The 24,261-nt window shown below is 47.0% G+C and overlaps 1 protein-coding gene across 1 annotated transcript in view; it reads right to left on the reverse strand.

Moving 5' to 3' along the window:
• Nucleotides 1-343: 343 nt before the first annotated feature.
• KIF3C (kinesin family member 3C) overlaps nt 344-24,261 on the reverse strand; it is a 55,365-nt gene continuing 31,447 nt past the window's right edge. The window contains exons 6-8 of the mRNA XM_032172452.2: nt 3,696-3,804; nt 3,046-3,218; nt 344-2,812 (exon numbers count right to left, since the gene is read on the reverse strand). Of these exons, the coding sequence (XP_032028343.1) occupies nt 2,719-2,812; nt 3,046-3,218; nt 3,696-3,804 (376 nt within the window). The 3' untranslated portion in view covers nt 344-2,718. The remainder of the gene's footprint in view (nt 2,813-3,045; nt 3,219-3,695; nt 3,805-24,261) is intronic.

The following is a 24,261-nucleotide window of genomic DNA, read 5'->3' on the forward strand; positions in this document are numbered from 1 at the left end:
CTACAACCTCTGCCTCCGGGGTTCAAGCGATTCTCCTGCCTCAGCCTCCAGAGTAGCTGAGATTACAGGTGTGTGCCACCACACCAGGCTAATTTTTGTATATTTAGTAGAGATGGGGTTTCACCATGTTGGCCAGGGTGGTCTCAAACTCCTGACCTCAGGAGATCTGCCCACCTGGGCCTCCCAAAGTGCTGGGATTACAGGCGTGAGCCACCACGTCTGGCTGATATACTCTTGAGCCCCTGCTGGAAAAACAAGGAAGAGAGAGAAAGGAGAATATGAAAAAGGGAGGGAGTAAAAGTAGGAAGAAACAAAGGGAAGAGAAGTAAGGCAGTCAACTCCGTGACGATACTCATTCCTTTATTGTCAACTGTGTTGATTGGAACAGGGCTGGGGCCTGCAAGCTGCTGGCAGCACCCAGCTGCAGGTGCATTTCAGCTCAACAGAGAGGCCTCCATCCTAAGCCAAGGGGACAGAGGGGAATGTTTTATATATATATTTATATATTACATATGTCCCGTATAGTCATATGTGTAGAGTGACAAGAATGGGCCACTGCATTGTTAACTGTTGTCCTAAATAAAGACCATAGCAACACACGAGAATTTGGTCCTAATCAAGGCCCTTACTTTGTCAATCAAATATTTGATACACCAAAAGGAAAAGGAGAGAAAGAAAGACAGAGAGACTGAGATCCAGCCACCCCTGGTGGCCCTGTTCCCAGCAGATCTTACGCTGAGTGTAGAGTGTCCCCTGTGGAGGTAAACACGCACACAAACACGCACACACATACACACGTACACAAAACCGCAGGCAGGAGCTCCTCCTCCGACCATACCTTGGGCCCAGCCCTCGGACTGGGGGTGCTGATTTGGGTATATTGTGCTATAAGACTGTGAGGGAGGAGTGACAAGACAATGCAAAGGCGATGTGTCCAAGTGATGAATGGGGTGATACGTGCTGCTTCGTCCACAAACGAGAAAGAGGTCAGTGGGAGAGGCTGCTCAACGCAGCCCTGGAGGTCCCCCTGCGCTCAGGCCACCTGGTGAATTTCTACACACAACTCCTGTCCCAGCCACAGTCGAACCTCTGATCTGAATCCTGAGTCTCAGATAATCTCTTGGGCTCTGATGAAAATTGTGATTTCCTGGAAGGACAGGAGCAAATGGCAACTGGGTGGCTCAACCCTCTAGTCCAGTAATGAAGCAGAAATGACAGTGTCGCTGAGTTAAATCAGACCCAAGCTTGATCCTCAGAGCAGAACTTGAACGATGTAAGAAGGGTTCATTTCCTGAAGGAAATAACCCCCGCCACCATCTCCCACACCCCCCATTTCAGGCAGATCGGTCAGTCTCACGGTTTCACCCCAACAACAGCACTCTTCATATTCTAGGAACTGGAGACTCGCACTATTAGGGCATTTTGAAATCCTAATTCACTCGCTTGCTTTCATTATTACCTCTTCACCCCTCCACCAAAATATACACTTAAAAAGCCAGTCAATGAACATTACCCATTTTTTTTTTTTTGTAGAAATTTACTTATCACTCGAGGTACCGGGAGACATTTTGGGCCATGACAAAGGAAAGTAAAGATTATCCCCCTAGGAACCAATTTGCGTAACTAGTGAATAAAGGATCTATTTTCAACAAAATAAGACCTTAAAGATGCGATTCAGAAACAGGGGTAACAGGCAAAGCTGGAAAAGATTGTGCCTGGGCTTCTGTTTCCTGTGACAGATGAAGGGAAAAAGCAATAGATGTTAATATCTTCGTTTAGCCAGGGGTAGAATGACAATGACTCCTCCCACTGTGAACGGGGTCTAGGCAGCTGCAGGGAGAAATGATCAAAGCAGGCAGGAGCAGCCTCTTGAAAATTGGGAGTTGCCTTGAGGGCCTGTCGACCAAAATGACCCCTTGGAGGGGACAGAAACAAAGGGATCTGGTGGAGGGACTTCCGTTGATGACTGTTCAAGTTGTCTCAATTGCTGTTCCATTTCCTGCAGGTTCCAAGGTGATGGTAACTAGTTGGTCCACAGTTCCCATCAAAGGTGGACAGGAAGCAGAGTTTGGGAAGCCGTGAGTTCTTGTCAAAGCTGAAGGGCATGAGCTATGTTGGTGAGGTTATTAATGTCCTTGAAAAGGAGCCCAATAGGCTGGATGAGGTTGTCTGAGGCTCAGAAAGTGGAGAGTGGGGCTGTGTCCACAGGGAGCAGATGCCCAACACTGTGAGGATGTCTCTTGTCCTCAGGGAACACCAAGCAGTCTCCTGGTCCCAGAAAGTGCTCAGGGGCTGCTCGCCATCAGTGTGGGAGAAGATGGAGGTTATGCAGTGCGGTGGGTAGAAAAGGGACTGTCTTCTCAGGCACTGGCTACCTTCCCTTCTGGAGGCAGCTGACAGGGGGACAAGCCTGAGATCTGACTGGGGGAGCTCTCAAGTCAGAAGAAAAAGAGGCTACGCAGTGACCACGGTAGGCCCAGACGGCTCAGGCGAGGGCATCTCCCCAACACGAACTGAGCTCCGCGAATAAATAACATGAATTAAATAAAGGAGGCGAAGAAGAGCAGGCAGAGGCACCGTCTGCCAGATTCTCACCCCTGCACACACGCACACGCACATGCACGCACACGCACACGCAACAAGCGGCAGATGAGATGAGCCAGGGTTGGCTGCCCCATCCCAGGAGTCTATTGGATGGGCAGCCTGACGTGATGGTTGTCACTCATGGTCCGCCACTGTTGCAGGGCGCAGAGAAGCAGAGGCCAGGGAGGCATGTGTGGTGGAAGGTGGAGGCCGCTGAGGACTCTGGCACCTGCAGGGGAGATGAGGCAGGCAAAAGAGGAGGTTAGGGAAATGCAGGAAACAGGAAAGTGAGTCCTCTCCTTTGCCCCATCCTGTTGCTGCAGGAACCCCTCCGACATCCCCAGTCACCCCTTGCCCTTCCTGCCCTTTGGGCACCAGCAAAACCCTCTTTAGCATCCCCCAGCCCCTGCAGTTCCCCTGCCTCCTGAGTCCAGTGCTGCCTTGGACCATGGAGGTACTGACCAGGATCTGGACTTTCGGACTTTAGACGTGGAAGGTCTTTCCAGAAAGCTGTCCAACCGCATGAGCCTCTCCATGTGTAGCGCACGAGGGTCTTGTTCTTGGTCGTGAGAGAATTCCATCTCAAAGACAGCTGGAGGGGACACGTCCAACTCCAGAAACATTATGTTTTCAGCCTGTGGTGGGAATACGATGCCAGGCTTGAGCAGTGCCCGGTCGCTGTGCCTTCTAGGGACTCAGCCAGTCTTGGGTGTAGCAGGGCTGATGAGGTGGTTAGGGGAAGCAGAGGCTGTGAGCATCCCCTCCCATAGGCTCTTTTTTTTTTTTCTTCCGAGACGGAGTCTCGCTCTGTCGCCCAGGCTGGAGTACAATGGTGCAATCTCGGCTCACTGCAACCTCCGCCTCCCAGGTTCAAGCAATTCTCCTGCCTCAGCCTCCCAAGTAGCTGGGACTATAGGCACCCATCACCACGCCCGGCTAATTTTTTTATTTTCAGTAGAGCTGGGGATTCACCATGTTGACCAGGCTGGTCTCGAACTCCTGACCTCAGGTGATCCACCCGCCTCGGCCTCCCACAGTGCTGGGATTACAGGTGTGAGCCACCTCGCCCGGCCTCCCTCCCATAGGCTCTTTCTTCCCTCTCCACTTCTTACCCTGTACCTGGGGTGGGACCCCATTGCCATGGCAACCCGAGCATACTGGCTGATAGGCCTCTTGTAGCCCACTGCAGATGTTGGCCGCTTCTTCATCTGGCTGTTATTGCTGTAGGGAAGAGGCTATATTAGAAAGGATTTCTGTGGAACACGAACAGCAGATGACATCATGAGGACCTAAATATCATTCAGTAGCCAGGAGGCCCTGCAGAATGCAAGTTCTGGAATTTTCTTCTCCTTGCTCTAATACAGCGTGACAACTGAAGCTAGTGCAGTTGTCCCCCTCATCCGTGGTTTCGCTTTCCACAGCTTCAGTTACTGTGGTCTGAAAATAGGCAAGTACAGTACAATCAGATGTTTCGAGAGACAGACACCACACCTGCATCACTTCTATTAGAGTATATTGTGTTTTTGTTGTTGTTTTGAGATGGAGTCTCACTCTGTCACCCAGGCTGGAGTGCAGTGGCACAATCTCAGCTCGCTGCAGCCTCCACCTCCCAGGTTCAAGCAATTCTCCTGCGTCAGCCTCCCGAGTAGCTGCGATTACAGGCGTGCACCACCACACCTGGCTAATTTTACTTTATTTTTTCTTTTTTTGAGACGAAGTTTTGCTCTTATTGCCCAGGCTGGAGTGCAATGGCATGATCTTGGCTCACCACAACCTCTGCCTCCCGGGTTCAAGTGATTCTTCTGTCTCAGCCTCCCGAGTAGCTCGGATTATAGGCATGTGGCACCACGCCTGGCTGATTTTTTGTATTTTTAGTAGAGACGGGGTTTCTCCATGTTGGTCAGGCTGGTCTCGAACTCCCGACCTCAGGTGATCCACCCACCTCAGCCTCCCAATGTACTGGAATTACAGGTGTGAGCCACTGCGCCTGGCCTAACACCCGGTGAATTTTTGTATTTTTAGTAGAGACGGGGTTTTACCTCGTTGGCCAAGCTGGTCTCGAACTCCTGACCTCAAATGATCTTCCTGCCTTGGCCTCCCAAAGATCTGAGATTATAGGCATGAGCCACTGCACCCGGCCTTATTAGAGTATATTGTTATAATTGTTTTGTCTTATACATCTCATGTACCCCATAAACATACACACCTACTATGTACCCACAACAATTTTAAAAAATTGAAAAAATTTAAAATAAACCTCATAGCATATATAGGGTTTGGTACTATCTGCAGTTTCAGGCATCCACTAGAGGTCTTAAAACATATCCCCTGCCAGGTGCGGTTGCTCACACCTGTAATCCCAGCACTTTGGGAGGCCGAGACGGGTAGATCACCTGAGGTCAGGAGTTCGAGACCAGCCTAACCAACATGAAGACACCCCATCTCTACTAAAAATACAAAAAATTAGCCAGGCGTGGTGGTGCATGCCTGTAATCCCATCTACTCAGGAGAGTGAGGCAGGACAATTGCTTGAACCTGGGAGGTGGAGGTTGTGGTGAGCCAAGATCGCGCCATTGCACTCCAGCCTGGGCAACAAGAGCAAAACTCCATCTCAAAAACAAACAAACAGGCTGGGCGCGGTGGCTCACGCTTGTAATGCCAGTACTTTGGGAGGCCGAGGCGGGCAGATCACGAGGTTAGGAGATCGAGACCATGGTGAAACCCCCTCTCTACTAAAAATACAAAAAATTAGCTGGGCGTGGTGGCGGGCGCCTGTAGTCCCAGCTACTCGGAGAGGCTGAGGCAGGAGAATGGCATGAACCCGGAAGGTGGATCTTGCAGTGAGCCGAGATCGCGCCACTGCACTCCAGCCTGGGTGACAGAGCGAGACTCCGTCTGAAAAAACAAACAAACAAACAAACAAACAAAAAACAAAACAAAAAAGTATCCCCCATGGATAAGCGGAGACTACTGTGTAACACAAAGAGGTACATATCAGTATTTCTTCACTCCTGTTGCTTTAAATTGTTTCTGCAGTAGAAAGGACTGAAGTAGGATTGAAGGCTGAAATGAAATCCAGTCTCACTTTAGCTTGTAGCTTTATATACTTTTTTTTTTTTTCAGACAAAGTCTTGCTCTGTCACCCAGGCTGGAGTGCAGTGGTGCCATCTCAGTTCACTGCAACCTCTGCCTCCTGAGTTCAAGCGATTCTTGTGCCTCAGCCTCCTGAGCAGCTGAGATTACAGGCGAACACCACCACATCCTGCTAATTTTTGTATTTTTAGTAGAGGACAGGGTTTCACCATGTTGGCTGGTCTCGAACTCCTGACCTCAAGTGATCTCCCTGCCTTGGCCTCCCAAAGTACTGGGATTACAGACGTGAATCACTGCACCTGGCTGGTTTTTTTTTTTTTTTTTTTTTTTTTTTAGGAAACAGAGTCTCACGCTCTGTCACCAGGCTGGAGTGCTGTGGCACAATCTCGGCTCACTGCAACTTCCAACCCCCTGGTTCAAGTGATTCTCCTGCCTCAGCCTCCCGAATAGCTGGTATTACAGGCGCGTGCCACCACATCCAGCTAATTTTTGTATTTTTAGTAGAGACGGGGTTTCACCATGTTGGCCAGGATGGTCTCGATCTCCTGACCTCGTGATCCGCCCACCTCAGCCTCCCAAAGTGCTGGGATTACAGACATAGGCCACTGCGCCTGGCCAGTAATTTTTAATTTTTAGTAGAGACGGGGGGTTTCACCGTCTTGGCTAGCCTGGTCTCAAACTCCTGACCTCAGGTAATCCTCCTGCCTCGGCCTCCCAAAGTACTGGGATTATAGGCATGAGCCACTCCACCCAGCCTATTTTTCTTCATAGGAGTTAGCATAATAAAATGGTTAAAAACTCGGGCTTGAAATGAAAAGGAACAAAGTTAGAAGCCTCACATTTCTCAGTTTCAAAACTTATTACAAAGCGCCAGGTGTGGTGGCTCATGCCTGTAATCCCAGCACCTTGGGAGGCCGAGGCAGGTGTATCACCTGAGGTCAGGAGGTTGAGACCAGCTTGGCCAACATGGTGAAACCCTGTCTCTACTAAAAATACAAAAATTAGCTGGGCGTGGTGGCACGCACCTGTAGTCCCAGCTACTTGGGAGGCTGAGGCAGGAGAATTGCTTGAACCTGGGAGGCAGAGGTTGCAGTGAGCTGAGATCTGGCCACTGCACTCCAGCCTGGGTGACAGAGTGAGACTCCATCTCAAAATCAAAACAAAACAAAACAAAACAAAACTTATTACAAAGCTATAGTAACCAAGGTACTATAGAACTTGCATAAGATGAACATATAGATGAAACAGAACTGAAACTCCAGGGCCAGGCACCATGGCTCACGCCTGTAATCCCAGCGCTTTGGGAGCCCGAGGCAGGTGGATTGCCTGAGCTCAGGAGTTTGAGACCAGCCTGGCAACACGGTGAAACCCCATCTCTACTAAAATACAAAAAATTAGCCAGGCGTGGCAGCGTGTACCTGTAATTCCAGCTACTTGGGAGGCTGAGACAGGAGAATTGCTTGAATCCGGGAGGCAGAGGTTGCAGTAGGCCGAGATCACGCCATTGCACTCTAGCCTGGGTGACAGAGTGAGACTCTGCAAGACTCCGTCTCAAAAAAAAAAAAAAAAAGGGCGAAGGATCTCAATAGATATTTCTCAGAAGATATATTTCTCAGAAGATCACACCTGTGATCCCACCACTTTGGGAGGCTGAGTCATGTGGATCCCTTGAGCCCAGAAATTTGAGTCCAGCCTGGGCAACATAGCAAGACCCTGTCTCTACAAAAAATACAAAAAAAAATTTAGCAGGGTATGGTAGCACACACCTGTAATCCCAGCTACTTGAGAGGCTGAGGTGGGAGGATCACCTGAGCCTGGGAGGTCAAGGCTGCAGTGAGCCGTGATCACGTCACTGAACTCCAGCCTGGGTGACAGGGTAAGACCTTGTCTTAAAAGAAAAAAAAAAACCCACAATGGATACCAGTTCAGATCCACTAGGATGACTATAATTTAAAGATGGACAGTAACACATGTTGGTGAGGATGTAGAGAAACTGGAACCCTCATACGCCATTAGTGAGAATGTAAAAAAAAAAAGTTAAACATAGACTTACCATATAAACCAGCACTTCCACTACTAGGCATATACTCAAGAGAATTGAAAACATGTATTCATATGAAAACTTGTACACAAATGATCATAGCAGCATTATTTATAATAGCCAAAAAGTGGAAATTACCGAAATGTCCACCAACTGATGTGTTGATAAACCAAATGTGGTATATTCATAGAGTGGAATATTACTCATCAATAAAAAGGAATGAAGTACTGATGAGTGTTCCAACGTGGACGAACCTTGAAAACATTTTGCTAAGTGAAAGAACTCAGTCACAACGGACTACATATTGTGTGATTCCATTTATATAAGCTATCTGGAATAGGTAAAGCCATAGAAACAGAAAGCAGATTGGCGGTTGTCTAGGTCTGGGCAAAGGGGTTTTGGGGAGAATGAGGAGTAACTGCTAATTGGTTCAGGGTTTCTTTTTGGAGTGATGAAAATGTTCTGGAATTAGGCTGGGCGTGGTGGCTCATGCCTATAAACCCAGCACTTCGGGAGGCCGAAGCGGGCAGATCACTTGAGGTCAGGAGTTTGAGACCAGCGTGACCAACATGGTGAAACCCTTTCCCTAATAAAAATACAAAAATTAGCCAGGGGTGGTGGTGCATGCCTGTAATTCCAGCTATTCAGGAGGCTGAGGCAGGAGAATTGCTTGAACCCGGGAGGCAGAGGTTGCAGTGAGCCGAGTCACACCACTGCACTCCAGCCTGGGGGAAAGAGCGAGACTCCATCTCAAAAAAAAAAAAAAAGAAAGAAAGAAAATGTTCTGGAATTAGATAGCGGTAACGGTTGTACAACTCTGAATATACTAAAATCCATTATATTATTAAGCAGTAGAGCTAAAAAAAAAAAAAACTCCACTGAATTGTACACTTTAAAATGGTGAACTTATGATGGGTCAACTACATCTCAATAGAGCTGTTATTTAAACAATGAACAAACAGGCCAGCCTCAGAGACTCATGCTTGTAATCCCCACACTTTGGGAGGCTGAGATGGGAGGATCATTTGAGGCCAGGAGTCTGAGGCTGTAGTGTGCTATGATTGTGCCAATGAATAGCCACTGCACTCCAACCTGGGCTACAGAGCAAAGATCCCAGCTCTAATTAAAAAAAAAAAAAAAAAAAAGTTTATGGCCAGGCGCAGGGGCTCATGCCTGTAATCCCAGCACTTTGGGAGGCCGAGGTGGGTGGATCACCTAAGGTCAGGAGTTCGAGACCAGCCTAGCCAACATGGTGAAACCCCGTCTCTACAGAAAATACAAAAATTAGCCAGGCATGGTGGCTCACACCTGTAGTCCCAGCTACTTGGGAAGCTGACGCATGAGAATCACTTGAACCCGGGAGGCAGAGGTTGCAGTGAGCTGAGATCATACCACTGCACTCCAGCCTGGGCAACAGAGTGAGACTCAGTTTCAAAAAAAAAAATTTTTTTAAATGCATATTCTTTGACCCAAATTTCTCCTCCTTGGAACTTCACTAAGCAAATAATCAGAGGTAAAGATAAAAATTTACATGCAGGGGTATTTGCTGAAGTTTTTTTTTTTCTATAGACAGAGTCTTGCTCTGTCACCCAAGCTGGAGTGTGATGGCAACATCATAGCTCACTGCAGCCTCAAATTCCTGGGCTCAAATAGTCTTCCTGCCTCAGCCTCCTGAGTAGATAGGACTACAGGCAGGTGCCACCACACCCGGCTAATTTTGTTATTTTTTTGACAGGGTCTCACTATGTTGCCCAGGCTGGTCTTGAACTCCTTGCCTCAAGCTATCCTTCCACCTCAGCCTCCCAAAGTGCTGGGACTTTAAGTGTGAGCCACTGTGCCTGGCCCTGAAGCATTATTTACAACTGCAAAAGATTAGAAACAACCAAAATGGGGTTGGTTAAATTATTAGGACCCAGTTACATTACTATTCAGTCCTATGAAGGAACTTTATGTAGTCAATAAAATTTTTGTGTGGCTCGGCTGGGTGCAGTGGCTCACACCTGCAATCCCAGCACTTTGGGAGGCCAAGGTGGGTGGATCACGAGGTCAGGAGATTGAGACCGTCCTGGCTAACATGGTGAAACCCCGTCTCTACTAAAAAAAATACAAAAAAAAAAAAAAAATTAGCCAGGCATGGTGGCATGCACCTGTAGTCCCAGCTACTCGGGAGGCTGAGACTGCAGAATCGCTTGAACCCAGGAGGCAGAGGTTGCAGTGAGCCAAGATCACACCACTACACTCCAGCCTGGGTGACAGAGTGAGACTCTGTAAAAAAAAAAAAAAAAAAAAAAACAAAAAAAAAAAACAAACCAAAACAAAAAAATTTGTGTGTGGCTCTACGTAGATGCAGAAAGACTGCCACAATATATTAATAAAAGAGCAAATAAAAAGATGAAGTTTTTGTTTGTATTTTAAAATTTTTTGTAGAGATGGGGTCTCGCTATGCTGTCCAGGCTGGTCTCGAACTCCTGGCCTCAAGTGATCCCCCAGCCTCAGTGTCCCCAAGTGTTGGGATTACAGGCATAAGCCAGCACACCTGGCCAGTTTTAAGGAAATGCGTGTGTGTGTGTCTGCTTAGGAAAAAGTCTAGATATTCAACAAAATGTTGACAGTTGTAATCTTTGAATTGTGTGATTATGGGTGATTTTTATTTTCTCTCTGCCTTTCTGCAATATCTGAAAAATTTTTTTACAATGAATATGTATAACTTTATACTAATTAATTAGTTCAAACATCTACAGGAAATATGTATCTGTATGCCTGCCATCCAGTTTTGTCAAGAATGCTGCTGTGAACATTTCTAAAGGTATTTTCATGCTTATATTTAACATTTTCCCTGGAGTATGGATCCAGGAATGGAAGTGTTGCATTACAGGGTATGTGGATTTTCAGCTTTACTTGATATTGTCAATTGCTTTTCAAAGTGGTTATACTTATGAAAGTTTCCATTGGTCTACATCCTAGAGAGCTCATTGAGTGCTTTTTACTTTCAGCAATTTGGTGAGTGTGATGGATTATTAAAATACTTTTACTACTCTGAACAAAAACAGAAAAAAGAAAGGAAAGAAAACAAGAAAGCTACTTCCATTTTAAAAAATAAAAGAACACAGGTTTTGGAGTAAGGCAGACCTGGGTTTGAATGCTGGCTCTGCCCTTTCAAGCTCTTTTACTTGGGGAAGTGGCTTACTATCTCTAAGCCTCAGATATATCATCCCTATCATACAGAATTTCTGAGATTAAACAAGACAAGCACTTAGCACAGTATGCCTGCCACAGGGCTTAACACATGGCAGCTGTGATTATGATTTATTTTCAATTCCACTTGCTAATTTCAAGTGGGGATACAAATAAAATGAGCAAGGATAAAAGTCAAAAGGCGACAGCTGGAAGAGGAGAAGAAACAGGCTGAGTAACTCAAAGCTTAGGACACTCTGTCCTTGAACAGCAGAACAAGCTGTGCAGGGGCCCACAGAACAATGGCTGCCTTCTGCAGCTGGCAGTGATGGGAAATAACCTTCTTGTGGTTTAGTTTATGATGCTGTACCCCATTAGTGGTCCCTGCTGACCCTCTCTATGGATGAAAACAAGGAAAGGTAAGGCTCCAGAAGCCCCAGCTGGGTCTGCAGCTGAGCTTACAGGATGCCGGGAGGCGTGCCCGTGAGGAGAGGCAGCCTCAGTGGCAGTGGCAGCAAGGAGACAGTCCGCTGCAGACGCTGCTGGAAATGCAGAGCCATCCCCTCTAAGAGGGGAGTGGGAAAATTAGGAAAACGGTAACTTATTTGCAACGTGCTTCTACACAGTTCATCTGAACTTAACAATCTCCGGAGGTGTGGATAGAGCAAAGAAGACTGAGGCTCAGGGAGGTGCAGCGCCTCTTGTGTCCAAGGTCATGCAATTAGGGAGAGACTAGGAATCTGAACCTTCCCATATACTCCTTTAAAAATTATTATTATTGGCCAGGAGTGGTGGCTCATGGCACAACTGTAATCCCACGGAGGCACGTGGATAACCTGAGGTCAGGAGTTTGAGACCAGCCTGGCCAACATGGTGAAACCCTGCCTCTACTAAAAATACAAAAATTAGCTGGGTGTGGTGGCATGCGCCTGTAGTCCCAGCTATTCAGGATGCTGAGGTGAGAGAATCGCTTCAACCCGGGAGGCGGAGGTTGAGTGAACCAAGACCGTGCCACTGCACTCCAGCCTGGGTGACAGAGCGACACTCTGTCTCAAAAAAAAAAAATTATTATTATTTTGTGGCAGGGCACAGTGGCTCACACCTGTAATCCCAACACTTTAGGAGGACAAGACAGGTGGATCACCTGAGGTCAGGAGTTCAAGACCAGCCTGGCCAATTTGGTAAAACCCCTTCTCTACCAAAAATACAAAAATTAGCTGAGCATGGCACACACCTGTAACCCCAGCTACTGAGGAGGCTACTCAGAGAATTGCTTGAACCTGGGAGGTGGAGGTTTCAGTGAGCTGAGACCGTGCCACTGCATTTCAGCCTGGGCAACAGAGTGAGTCTGAGTCTCAAAAAAAAAAAAAAAAAATTGTTTTGTGAAATTTTTGAATCGGGCAACACCTCATTCTATGCCACAGGGTGGGTGTTCCCCCCAAGGACTCTAGTATCATCTCTCAGGAGGACACTGGGCCAGAACAGATGGGCCAGTGAGTGCCTTTGAAAGCTCAGGCACTGGGAACAGGACAGAGGGACAGGGCTGGGTGAGCAGAGGATCAGCGCAAATTGGCAGCCTGACCCAATAAAGATGCCAGGGCTATTCTGGGTGGCATGTGGGAGAGAAGGGCTGGGGGAAGGGAGTCTGTAACTGGGGCACCGACCTTCCCATCGGCTCCCTCTTCTGCCCCAGGCCTACTTTCCATGATTGATCCTCTGTAGGAAGCAGGTTTTGGCAGCCCAGAGCTGAGGCCTGGGTCTGCGTTTATGTACCCCTCCCTTTAAGCACCCCTCCCAGCAGGGCCCCACAACCACAGTTATCCTGCATGCAGTACATTTGATGCGTTCTCCTGGGACCCTTCCTCCGTAATTGGCTTACTATCATTTTTTCTCCTTTAATATTAAAAAGTCATCTCTCAGCTCCATCTCAGGGGTTGATGCCATTCTCTTTCCTGGCTGTTTGATCACTTCCTTTCCCCTCTCCTTCCTCTCCTTCCTTCCTGCTTTCCCTCTCTCCTTCCCTTCCTCACTCTGTCACTCAGGCTGGAGTGCTGTGGCAAGATCTTGGCACACTGCAACCTCTGCCTCCCAGATTCAAGTAGCTGGGATTACAGGTAAGAGCCACCATACCTGGCTAATTTTTGTATTTTTAGTAGAGACGGGGTTTTGCCATGTTGGCCAGGCTGGTCTTGAACTCCTGGCCTGAAGTGATCCACCTGCCTTGGCCTCCCAAAGTGCTGGGATTACAGGTGTGAGCCAGCACGGCTGGCCTCCCCCTCTTTTTCTGAAAGCAGGCATCCAACATCATCGGGTGTGTTTCCTTCTAGTTCCTTCCTGTGCATTCAACACTGACAATCGGGCTTTCCTCTTCGATCTGGCTGCTTTGTCCTGGCATCTGTCCACCTTGTTCCACTGCCCTGCTTGTCTGAACTCTCAGCCTTCCCATTTCCCCTCCGTGCTGTCCCCGACCTGCCTGGGAAGCTGCAGCTGCTCCCTGCTTCACACTGTCTTCAATTCTCACAGGTCTGTGAAGAAATCCAGGGACTCAACGCAGAGCTAGGAATGTTCTTACTGAGGTGAACTTTGCCTCTGTGACAAAACCAGTTTAATTTTCTTTCCTGATTCTATTTATAGCAAGAAACACTCTCTCTTTAAACACAGAGGCAGAGCCTGGGCGAGGTGGCTTACACCTGTAAGCCCAGCACTTTTGGGAGGCCGAGGCAGATGGATTACCTGAGGTCAGGAGTTCAAGACCAGCCTGGCCTACATTGAAACCCCACCTCTACTAAAATACAAAAATTAGCTGGGCATGGCGGTGCACCCCTATAATCCCAGCTACTCAGGAGGCTGAGGCACAAGAATCGCTTGAACCTGTGAGGTGGAGGTTGCAGTGAGCCGAGATCGTGCCACTGTACTCCAGCCTGGGTGACAGAGTGAAACTCTGTCTCAAAAAAAAAAAAAATGAAAATCAATAAATAAATAAACCCAGAGGCAGTTTAACAAAAAATCAACATCTAAAACAAAAACATAAAGTCAAACTGCCCTTGTAGGGCACTTCTAAGGGATAGAGGCAGGCCAGTTTCTCCAGAGGCCCCATAATTAGAATATTGGCTTATCAGTATGAGTGCAACTCTTCATTGATCATCTCCTCTGTACCAGGCACAGGCCTGGAACCTTACATTATTTCATTTCAACCTTGACAGTCCTGCAAGGTACATATTGTTATCCCCACTTTACAGATGAAGAAATTTGGGTTCAGAGGTTAAAAAAACTTACTCAAGGCCAGGCGCGTGGTGGCTCACGCACATTATTTCATTTCAACCTTGACAGTCCTGCAAGGTACATATTGTTATCCCCACTTTACAGATGAAGAAATTTGGGTTCAGAGAGGTTAAAAAAACTTACTCAAGGCCAGGCGCGTGGTGGCTCACGCCTGTAATCCTAGCACTTTGGGAGACCGAGGTAGGCGGATAACCTGAGGTCAGGGGTTTGAGACCAGCCTGGCCAACATGTTGAAACCCCATCTCTACTAAAAATACAAAAATTAGCCAGGTATGGTGGTGTGTGCCTGTAATCCCAGCTACTCTGGAGGCTGAGGCAGGAGAATCGCTTGAACCCAGGAGTGGGGGGTTGCAGTGAGCTGAGATCACACCACTGTACTCCAGCCTGGGTGACAGAGTGAGACTCTATCTCAAAAAAAAAAAAAAAAAAAAAAAAAAAAAAAAAAAAAAAAAAACTTACTCAAGGCCACTAGTAAGTGGCAGAGCAGGGGCTAGAATTCAGAATGTTCTTTTTTTTTTTTTGAGTCTTGCTCTCTTGCTCAATCTGGAGTGCAGTGGTGCGATCTCAGCTCACTGCAACCCCCACCTCCCAGGTTCAAGCGATTCTCCTCCTACCTCAGCCTCTGGGTAGCTGGGATTACAGGCACCCACTACCACACCCAGCTAGTTTTTGTATTTTTAGTAGAGATGGGGTTTCACCACGTTGGCCAGGCTGGTCTCAAACTCCTGACCTCAGGTGATCTGCCCGCCTCAGCCTCCCAAAGTGCTGGGATTATAGGCGTGGGCCACTATACCCGGCCAAATTCAGAATGTTCTAACTCCAAAGTCTAGTCTGTCTCTACTGCACCATGATGCCTTTAAAAAGAATCTAGGGGCTGGGCACAGTGGCTCACGCTTGTAACCTGGCACTTTGGGAGGAGTTCACTTGAGCTCAGGAGTTCAAGACCAGCCTATGCAACATAGTGAGACCCCCGTCTCTACTAAAAATGAAAACAAATTAGCTGGGTATGCTGGTCCATGTCTGTGCTGTGGTCTAAGCTACTCAGGAAGTTGAAGCAGGAGGATCACTTGAGCCCAGAAGGTCAAGGCTGTAGTGAGCCATGATTGTGCCACTGCACTCCAGCCTGGGCAACAGAGTGAGACCCTGTCTCAAAAAAAGAAAGAAAAGAATCTAGGGTGGCTGGGGTTGCAAAGGTCAAAGGGCTAAAGTTACAATGGCATTCTGTGTACCATATACCACAGGGTATGGATACTGTCACATATATAACCCTTTAGAAGACAATTTTGTGGGGCTGACTCACACCTGTAATCCCAGGCTGAGGTGGGTGAACTACTTGACGTCAGGAGTTTGAGACCAGCCTGGGCAACATAGTTAAACCCTGTCTCTATTTAAAAAAAAGAAGAAGACAATTTTACCTAAACACAATTAGAAATAAAGTCTAGGCCAGGTGTGGTGGCTCACGCCTGTAATCTCAATACTTTGGGAGGCTGAGATGGGGGTATCACTTGAGTCCAGGAGTTCAAGACCAGCCTGGGCAATGTAGTGAGACCTCATCTCTAAAATAAATAAAAAATTCGTCAGGCATGGTGGCACAAGCCTGAGGTCCCAGCTACCCAGGAGGCTGAGGTGGGAGGATCACTTGAGCCAAGAAGGTGAGCCAAGATTGTGCCACTGCACTCTAGTCTGGGCAACAGAGTGAGACCTTGTCTCAAAAAATTAAATTAACTGGGTCTGGTGGCATGTACCAGTGGTCCCAGCTACTCAGGGGGCTGAGGTGGGAGGATTGCTTGAGCCTGGGAGGCAGAGGTTTCAGTGAGCCAAGATGATGCCATTGCACTCTAGCTTGGGTGACAGAGCGAGACCCTGTCTCAAAAAAATAGATAAAAATTAAATAAAATTTTAAAATCTAGGTTGGGCACAGTGGCTCATGCCTATAATCCCAGGACTTTGGGAGGCCGAGACAGGCAGATCACCTGTGGTCAGGAGTTCGAGACCAGCCTGGCCAACAGGGAGAAACCCTGTCTCTACTAAAAATACAAAAATTAGCTGGGCATGTTGGCTCATGCCTATAATCCCAGCTACTCGGGAGGCTGAGGCAGGAGAATCGTTTGAGCCTGGGAGGCAGAGGTTGCAGTGAGCTGAGATCACGCCATTGCACTCCAGCCTAGGCGACAGTCTATTATGAGAAACTAAAAATAAAAGGTTGTACTTGTAAAATATTTATTGCTAGACCTAGTTGCAAAAAAAAAAATTTTTTTTGAGATGGAGTTTCACTCTTGTTGCCCAGGCTGGAGTGCAATGGCACGATCTTGCCTCACTGCAACCTCTGCCTCCTGGGTTCAAGTGATTCTCCTTCCTCAGCCTCCCGAGTAGCTGAAATTACAGGCATGTGCCACCACACCTGGCTAATTTTGTGTTTTTAGTAGAGACGGAGTTTCTCCATATTGGTCAGGCTGGTCTCGAACTCACGACCTCAGGTGATCTGCCCGCCTTGGCCTTCCAAAGTGCTGGGATTACAGGCATGAGCCAGCGCACCAGCGCGAAAATGTTTTTTAAAGTAACTTTAATATTATACAAGATTATGACTGTGGAAGGCACCTCACCTTATATTATTTTATATCCACTAATGGCTACATGGAGATGGTAGAGAAAAAAAAGAAAGGGCTAAACTTCCAAAATAAGTTGATTAGGGATATTTCTCAAGAGTTGCCTGACACCTCCTTATTTGAGAGAGAGGCACCAGTCAGAGGGTGGGGTGGATGCTTAGAGCTGGAGTAGGCGGAGGGAGAATGTTTTTCGAACAGAAGCTTTCTAATGGGACAGCGTGACTTTAGGTAATTTCTTACAAACAATGTTTTTTCCTCTCACTTTGAGCAGCTGTTAGTGTTCTCATCCCCAGAATACCACAGGCCGAAATAAAGCAAAATATTCCACGCTCGAGTTGAACAAATGGAACAACGCCCTGATTAGTTAAATATGCTTTGGAGAGAAATAACTTTTCTGTTTGTTTTTTAGCCCTAATTAAGTGATGTGGCATGTGGTGGGATCCAGTGCTGAAGAAAGGACCTTTTCTCTGGGGAGTGGAGAAGTTTGTTTCACAGCTGCAGCCTCAGACCCCATGGTTCCTGAAATGAGGAAAGCTGCCTTGTTCAAGGACCTCCCTGCCCTCAACCTTCCACGGTGAAATGAGGGACATGGGGCAGATGATCTCAGAGATCCAGGCGCCAGCAGCTCCCTGCCCCCTACTGTGCCCCACCAGGCTCCCTCTGCTAAGTTAGAATCACAACTGGGATTTCAAATACCGTGGAATTGTTTTTACTTTATTCTAACCATCTTGGCTTTAAAAAGAGAAATTTTAAAGACTTGTTTCATATAAAAAATCCTAGAACTGGCCAGGCGTGGTGGCTCACGCCTGTAATACTAGCACTTTGGGAGGCTGAGGTGGGCAGATCACCTGAGGTCGGGAGTTCGAGACCAGCCTGGCCAACATGGAGAAACCCTGTCTCTACTAAAATTACAAAATTAGCCAGGCATGGTGGCACATGCCTGTAATCCCAGCTACTTGAGAGGCTGAGGCAAGAGAATTGCTTGAACCTGGGAGGCAGAGGTAGGGGTGAGCCAAGATCACGCCATTGCACTTTAGCATGGGCAACAAGAGCAAAATTCCATCTAAAAAAAAAAAAAAAATCCTAGAACTATTTTTTACTTGCCTTTTCTATTTTTGTATTTTTTAAAGTTCTGAAATAAATATTAAATACTGCAAATTGCAGTCATCAGACACAGCAAAGTGGACAGCGACAAAAAAAAATGAAAAAAGAAAAAGAATATATTCTTGATTACCTGATCTTTCTTTCTTTCTTTCTTTCTTTTTTATTGATATGTAGTCTTGCTCTGTGGCCCAGGCCGGAATGCAATGGCATGATCTCGGCTCACTGCAACTTCTGCCTCCCAGGTTCAAGCGATTCCCCTGCCTCAGCCTCCCAAGTAGCTGCGATTACAGGTGTGATCCACCGTGCCCAGCTACCTGATATTTCTTAATAACTGTTTTGAACTAATTTATTTTTTGGAATTCTTTATTATATTAGAGCATTCTGTAATTACTGTTCATATAATTTGTATTTAAGTGTAGTAGAGAACATTGGTAAATCATAATTGCCATTTTTTTTGTGTGGGGGACAGGGTCTCACTCTGTTGACCAGGCTAGATGGAGTGAAGTGGTATAATCACGGCTCAGTGAAGCCTCAACCCCCTAGGCTCAAGCAATCCTCCCATCTCAGCCTCCCAAGTAGCTAGGAGTACAGGCATGTGCTAATGCCTGGCTAACTTTTTGTATTTTTTCGTAGAGATGGGGTCTCACTATGTTGCCCAGGCTGGTTTCAAACACCTAGGCTCAAGCCATCTACCTGCTTCAGTCACCTAAAGTGCTGGGATTACAGGCATGAGCCACTGTACCAGGCCTATAATTGCCTTTTACCCTACCCAGATGTATCTGCATATTTTCCGTACATATGTTGTACTTGGTCTTTATTCTGAACAGGTACAAACATATTCTGTATAAAATAGCATGGTTAAGTTATGAATATACTTAACCATAATTTTGGAAAACCCTGTAAATCTATTTATAGCTTTAAATTTTCAATATAAGAATTTCAGGGAGGCCAGCACTGTGGCTCACGCCTGTAATCCCAGCACTTTGGGAGGCTGAGGTGAGTGGATCACCTGAGGTCAGGAGTTCAAGATCAGCCTGGCCAACATGGCGAAACCCCATGTCTACTAAAAATGCAAAAATTAGCCAGGCATGGTGGAGGGCACCTGTAATCCCAGCTACTCAGGAGGATGAGGCAGGAGAATCACTTGAATCCGGGAGGCGGAGGTTGCAGTGAACCGAGATCACACCATTGCACTCTAGCTTGGGCAACAGGAGAAAAACTCCATCTCAAAAAAAAAAAAAAAAATGTAAGGGAACACTGTCCAATTGGTATTCATTTAGAAGAGCTGCCAACACAAACCTACAAATGCAATGTGGAAGCAACTATATGCAGATTTAAATTAATGGGTATAATGAGTGTGTGTTAGGACTAATTCTTTGCAAAGAATCCTGGAAAAGAAAACACTATAAAACCTGCTCTACTTTATAGTCTGGTAGTTAAAATCCTGTCCTTTCACAGCTGCAGCCTGGATTCAATTCTCGGTCAGGGTAGTCCCTTTACAAAGGATAAAATTAAGGCCAGGTTCGGTGGCTCAAGCCTGTAATCCCAGCTACTTGGGAGGCTGAAGCATAAGAATTGCTTGAACCCAGGAGCCAGAGTTTGCAGTGAGCCAAGATAGTGTCACTGCACTCCAGCCTGGGTGACAGAGTGAGAACGTCTCAAAAAGAAAAAAAAAAAAAAGAATAAAAAGAATAAAATTTAAGGCCAGTTGCATGCAGTGGCTCCTGCCTGTAATCCCAGCACTTTGGGAAGCTGAGGTGGGAGGATTAGCATGAAGCCAGGAGTTTAAGAGCAGCCTAGGCAACACAGCGAGCTATCATGGTGCCAGTGCATCGCAGCCTGGGTGACAGATGAGACTCCATCTCAACAACAACAGCAAAATAATACAACTTAACACTATGGAGGTAAATTTAAAGCAAATAGTTTTTGGATGTGCACGGTGGCTCACGCCTGTAAATCCTAGCACTTTGGGAGGCTAAGGCAGGAAGATCACTTGAGGTCAGGAGTTCAAAACCATCCTAGCCAACATGGTGAAACGCCATCTCTACTAAAAATACAAACAAATTAGCCGGGCATGGTGATGGGTGCCTGTAATACCAGCTACTCAGGAGGCTGAGGCAGGAGAATTGCTTCAACCTGGGGGGCAGAGGTTGCAGTGAGCCAAGATCATGCCACTGCACTACAGCCTGGGTGACACAGTGAGATTCCGTATCAAAAAATAAATAAAATAAAATAAGCAAAAATAAAGCAAATAGCTTCTGAGGAAAAACCAGAGTTTTCCAGTGGCAAAGAATTGACTCTTTCTCTTTTCACAACTTTCCCTGTTCAAGGACAGTAGGAGGAATCACAGAGAGGAAAGGTGGGGGCCAGGTGAGGTGGCTTGTGCCTATAATCCCAGCACTTTGGGAGGCCGAGGTGGGCGGATCACTTATCAGGAGCTGGATACCAGCCTGGCCAACATGGTAAAATCCTGTCTCTACTAAAAATATAAAAATTAGGCCGGGCATGGTGGCTCATGCCTGTAATCCCAGCACTTTGGTGGGCCGAGGTGGGCGGATCACAAGGTCAAGAGTTTGAGACCATCCTGGCCAACGTGGTGAAACCCAGTCCCTACTAAAAATACAAAAATTAGCTGGGCGTGGCAGCATATGCCTGTAATTCCGGTTACTTGGGAGGCTGAGGCAGGAGAATCGCTTGAACCCGGGAGGCGGAGGTTGCAGTGAGCCAAGATCGTGCCACTGCACTCCAGCCTGACGACAGAGCTAGACTCCATCTCAAAAACAAAAACAAAAAATTGGCTGGGTGTCGTGGTGTGCACCTGTAATCCTAGCTACTCGGGAGGCTGAAGCTAGAGAATTACATGAGTCCGGGAGGTGGAAGTTGCAGTGAGCCAAGATCGCGCAACTGCACTCCAGCCTGGGGACAGAGCGAGACTCCATCTCAAAAAAAAAAAAAAAAAAGACAGAAGGCCGGGCGCAGTGGCTCATGCCTGTAATCCCAGCACTTCAGGAGGCTGAGGCAGGCGGATCACCTGAGGTCAGGAGTTCAAGACCAGCCTGGCCAACATGGTGAAACCCTATCTCTACTAAAAATACAAAAAAATTTAGCCAAGCATGGTAGTGGGCGCCTGTAATCCCAGCTACCGGGGAGGCTGAGGCAGGAGAATTGCTTGAATCCGGGAGGTGGAGGTTGCAATGAGCCGAGACCGCGCCATCACACTCCAGCCTGGGCAACAAGAGCAGAGGGCTTTTGGAGGCATACATTAGAACCCTTTAATAAAGCGCACAAACTTGCCTTTAAAGCAGAAGATCGGGGTAAAAAAACAATGGGCTAGAAATTAGCAACATTTACACAGTAAAGAAGGATCTGTATTCTAGCAAGCTTCTTTCTTTTTAAAAAGTTACTACAGGGGCCAGGTGCAGTGGCTTGCGCCTGTAATCCCAGCACTTTGAGAGGCCGGGGCGGGCAGATCATGAGGTCAGGAGATCGAGACCATCCTGGCTAACATGGTGAAACCCTGTCTTTACTAAAACTACAAAAAATTAGCCGGGCGTGGTGGTGGGCACCTGTAGTCCCAGCTACTCAGGAGGCTGAGGCAGGAGAATGGCTTGAACCCAGGAGGCGGAGCTTGCATTGAGCCGAGATACCACCACTGCACTCCAGCCTGGGTGACAGAGCGAGACTCTGTCTCAAAAAAAAAAAAGTTATTATAGGTATTACTGTAAAAATTAACTAAAGTATGCTGTTGCCGGGCGCGGTGGCTCACGCTTGTAATCCCAGCACTTTGGGAGGCCGAGGCGGGCGGATCACAAGGTCAGGAGATCGAGACCACGGTGAAACCCCATCTGTACTAAATACAAAAAAATTAGCCGGGCCTGGTGGCAGGCGCCTGTAGTCCCAGCTAGAATGGGTGAACCGGAGGCAAGTTGCAGTGAGGATTGTGCCATGATCCAGCCTGGAGACAGGGAGATCCGTCACAAAAAAATGTATAAAAAAAGAAAAGATGGTGGAAAGTTCATATCCAATTGTTAGTAAACACTACTACTAGCTAGGTGGAATTTTCATTCTTTCTATGTTTATTTAAATTTTCCATAATGGAGACATTGTTTGCAATTGAAGTAAGGGTTACTTAAAAGGAAGAAAGTAAATTAAAAAAAATTTTTTGAGAGATGAGGTCTCATTCTGTCGCCCAGGCTACAGTACAGTGGCATGATCCTAGCTTACAATAGCCTGGGCTCAAGCAATCTTTCTGCCTCAGCCCCCAGAGTAGCTGGGATTACAGGCATGAACACCTGGTGGAAGAAAGCAAACTTTTAAAAAACATTTAAGAAAGAATGAGCTGGCCATGGTGGCGACTGCCTGCTGCTTCAAGCTACTTGGGAGGCTGAGTGGGAAGATCACTTGAGCCCAGGAGGTCAAGGCTGCAGTGAGCTGTGATCACACCACTGCACTCTAGCCTGAGTGCAGACAGAGCTAGACTCTGTCTCAAAAATAATACAAATAAATAAATAACATAAATAAGGAGGGGAAGTCCAGGCTGGGTGGGGTGGCTCATGCCTGTGATCCCAACCCTGGGAGGCAGTGGGAGGAGGATCGCTTAAGCCCAGGACTTCACGACCAGCCTAGGCAACAAGGTGAGATCCTGTCTCTACAGAAGATAAAAAGTTTAGCTGGTGTGGGTGGTGCATGCCTGTGGCCCCAGCTACTCAGGGGGCTGAGGCAGGAGGATCACTTGAGCCCAGGAGCCCGAAGCTGCAGTGAGTTATATACTCCAGCCTGGGTGACAGAGTGAGATCTCAACTCAAGAAAAAAGAAAGCAAGAAAGCAAGCAAGGAAGTAAGGAAGAAAATAAAGAAAGGAAGAAAGAGAAAGAAAGAGAGAGAGAAAAAGAAAGGAAGGAAGGAAGGAAGGGAAAGAAAAAGGGAAGGAATGAAGGAAGGGAGGGAGGGAGGAGAGGAAATTCATAATCATTACGCAGAAAGCTCATTCTAACTTCAGGTAAAGCACCCACCGTGCTTTGAGTCTGGATCATGTGCTTGAGGCAGTCAAGTCAAAATTGCAGAGTGTTTTGAGAAATGAATAAATTCCTCTGAAGCAAGAAATTGCTAAACTCAAGTCAAAATCCCTTCTCAGTTCCATATTAAAGGAGACCAAAGGGTCATGACAATTAAATGAAATGCACGATTGCAGGTGGGAGGGAGGGAAATCATCATAAAGGACATTGGCAAATATTTAATGTTGCCTATATAATAATATTGTGGCAATACAAAATTTCCTGAATTTGATCATTGCACTGTGGAACACGAATGTTCTCACTCTTCGGAAGTACAGGTAAAAGGTCAAAATGTCTGCAACTTAATCTCAAATGGTTGGGGGAAAGTTAAAGCAAGATATGGCAAAATGTTAATAATCTGGTGAAGGGTATATGAGAATTCTTTATACTATTCTTGCAATTCTTGTTTTCAAAATAAAAAGCTGACGTGGCCAGGCGCAGTGGCTCACGCCTGTAATCCTAGAACTTTGAGAGGACAAGGCAGGCAGATCGCTTCAGCCCAGGAGTTCGAGATCAGCCTGGGTAACATGGCAAAACCCTGTCTCTACAAAAAATACCAAAAAAAGAAAAAAAATTAGCTGGGAGGAGGATCACATGAGCCCGGGGAGGCTGAGGTTGCACTGAGCTGTGATTACACCACTGCACTCCAGCCTGGGTGACAGAGTGAGACCCTGTCTCAAACAACAACAACAACAAAAGTTAATGCACACCTTCTCAAAGCCTCTCCCATCCCACAACTAGCTGAGCACATTGTTGGCACTACTACATCCAATGTAAAGAAATTCCTTCACCTGCAAACTTTAAACTCAAGAACTTTTCTAAGGACTGGTATAGTGGCTCATGCCTATAATTCCAGCATTTTGGGAGGCTGAGGCAGGTGGATCACTTGAGCTCAAGAGTTCGAGACCAGCCTGGCCAACATGGTGAAACCCTGTTGAACTCGGGAGGTGGAGGTTGTAAAAATACCAAAAATTAGCTGGGCGTGGTAGCACACACCTGCAATCCCAGCTACTGGGGGCTGAGGCTTGAGAATCGTTTGAACCCAGGAAGTGGAGGTTGCAGTGAGCCAAGATCACACCACTGCACTCCAGCCTGGGCGAAAGAGCAAGTTTCACTGCAACCTCCGCCTCCTGGGTTCAAGCGATTCTCTTGCGTCAGCTTCCCCAAGAGCTGAGACTGCAGGTGCACGCCACGACACCCGGCTAATTTTTTGTATTTTTAGTAGAGATGGGGTTTCACCATGTGGCCAGGCTGGTCTCGAACTCCTGTCGCCAAGTGATCCACCCGCCTTGGCCTCCCAAAGTGCTGGGATTACAGGCATGAGC

The sequence above is a fragment of the Hylobates moloch genome, unplaced genomic scaffold (genome assembly GCF_009828535.3).
Source record: "Hylobates moloch isolate HMO894 unplaced genomic scaffold, HMol_V3 SCAFFOLD_13, whole genome shotgun sequence".
Lineage (NCBI taxonomy): Eukaryota > Metazoa > Chordata > Mammalia > Primates > Hylobatidae > Hylobates > Hylobates moloch.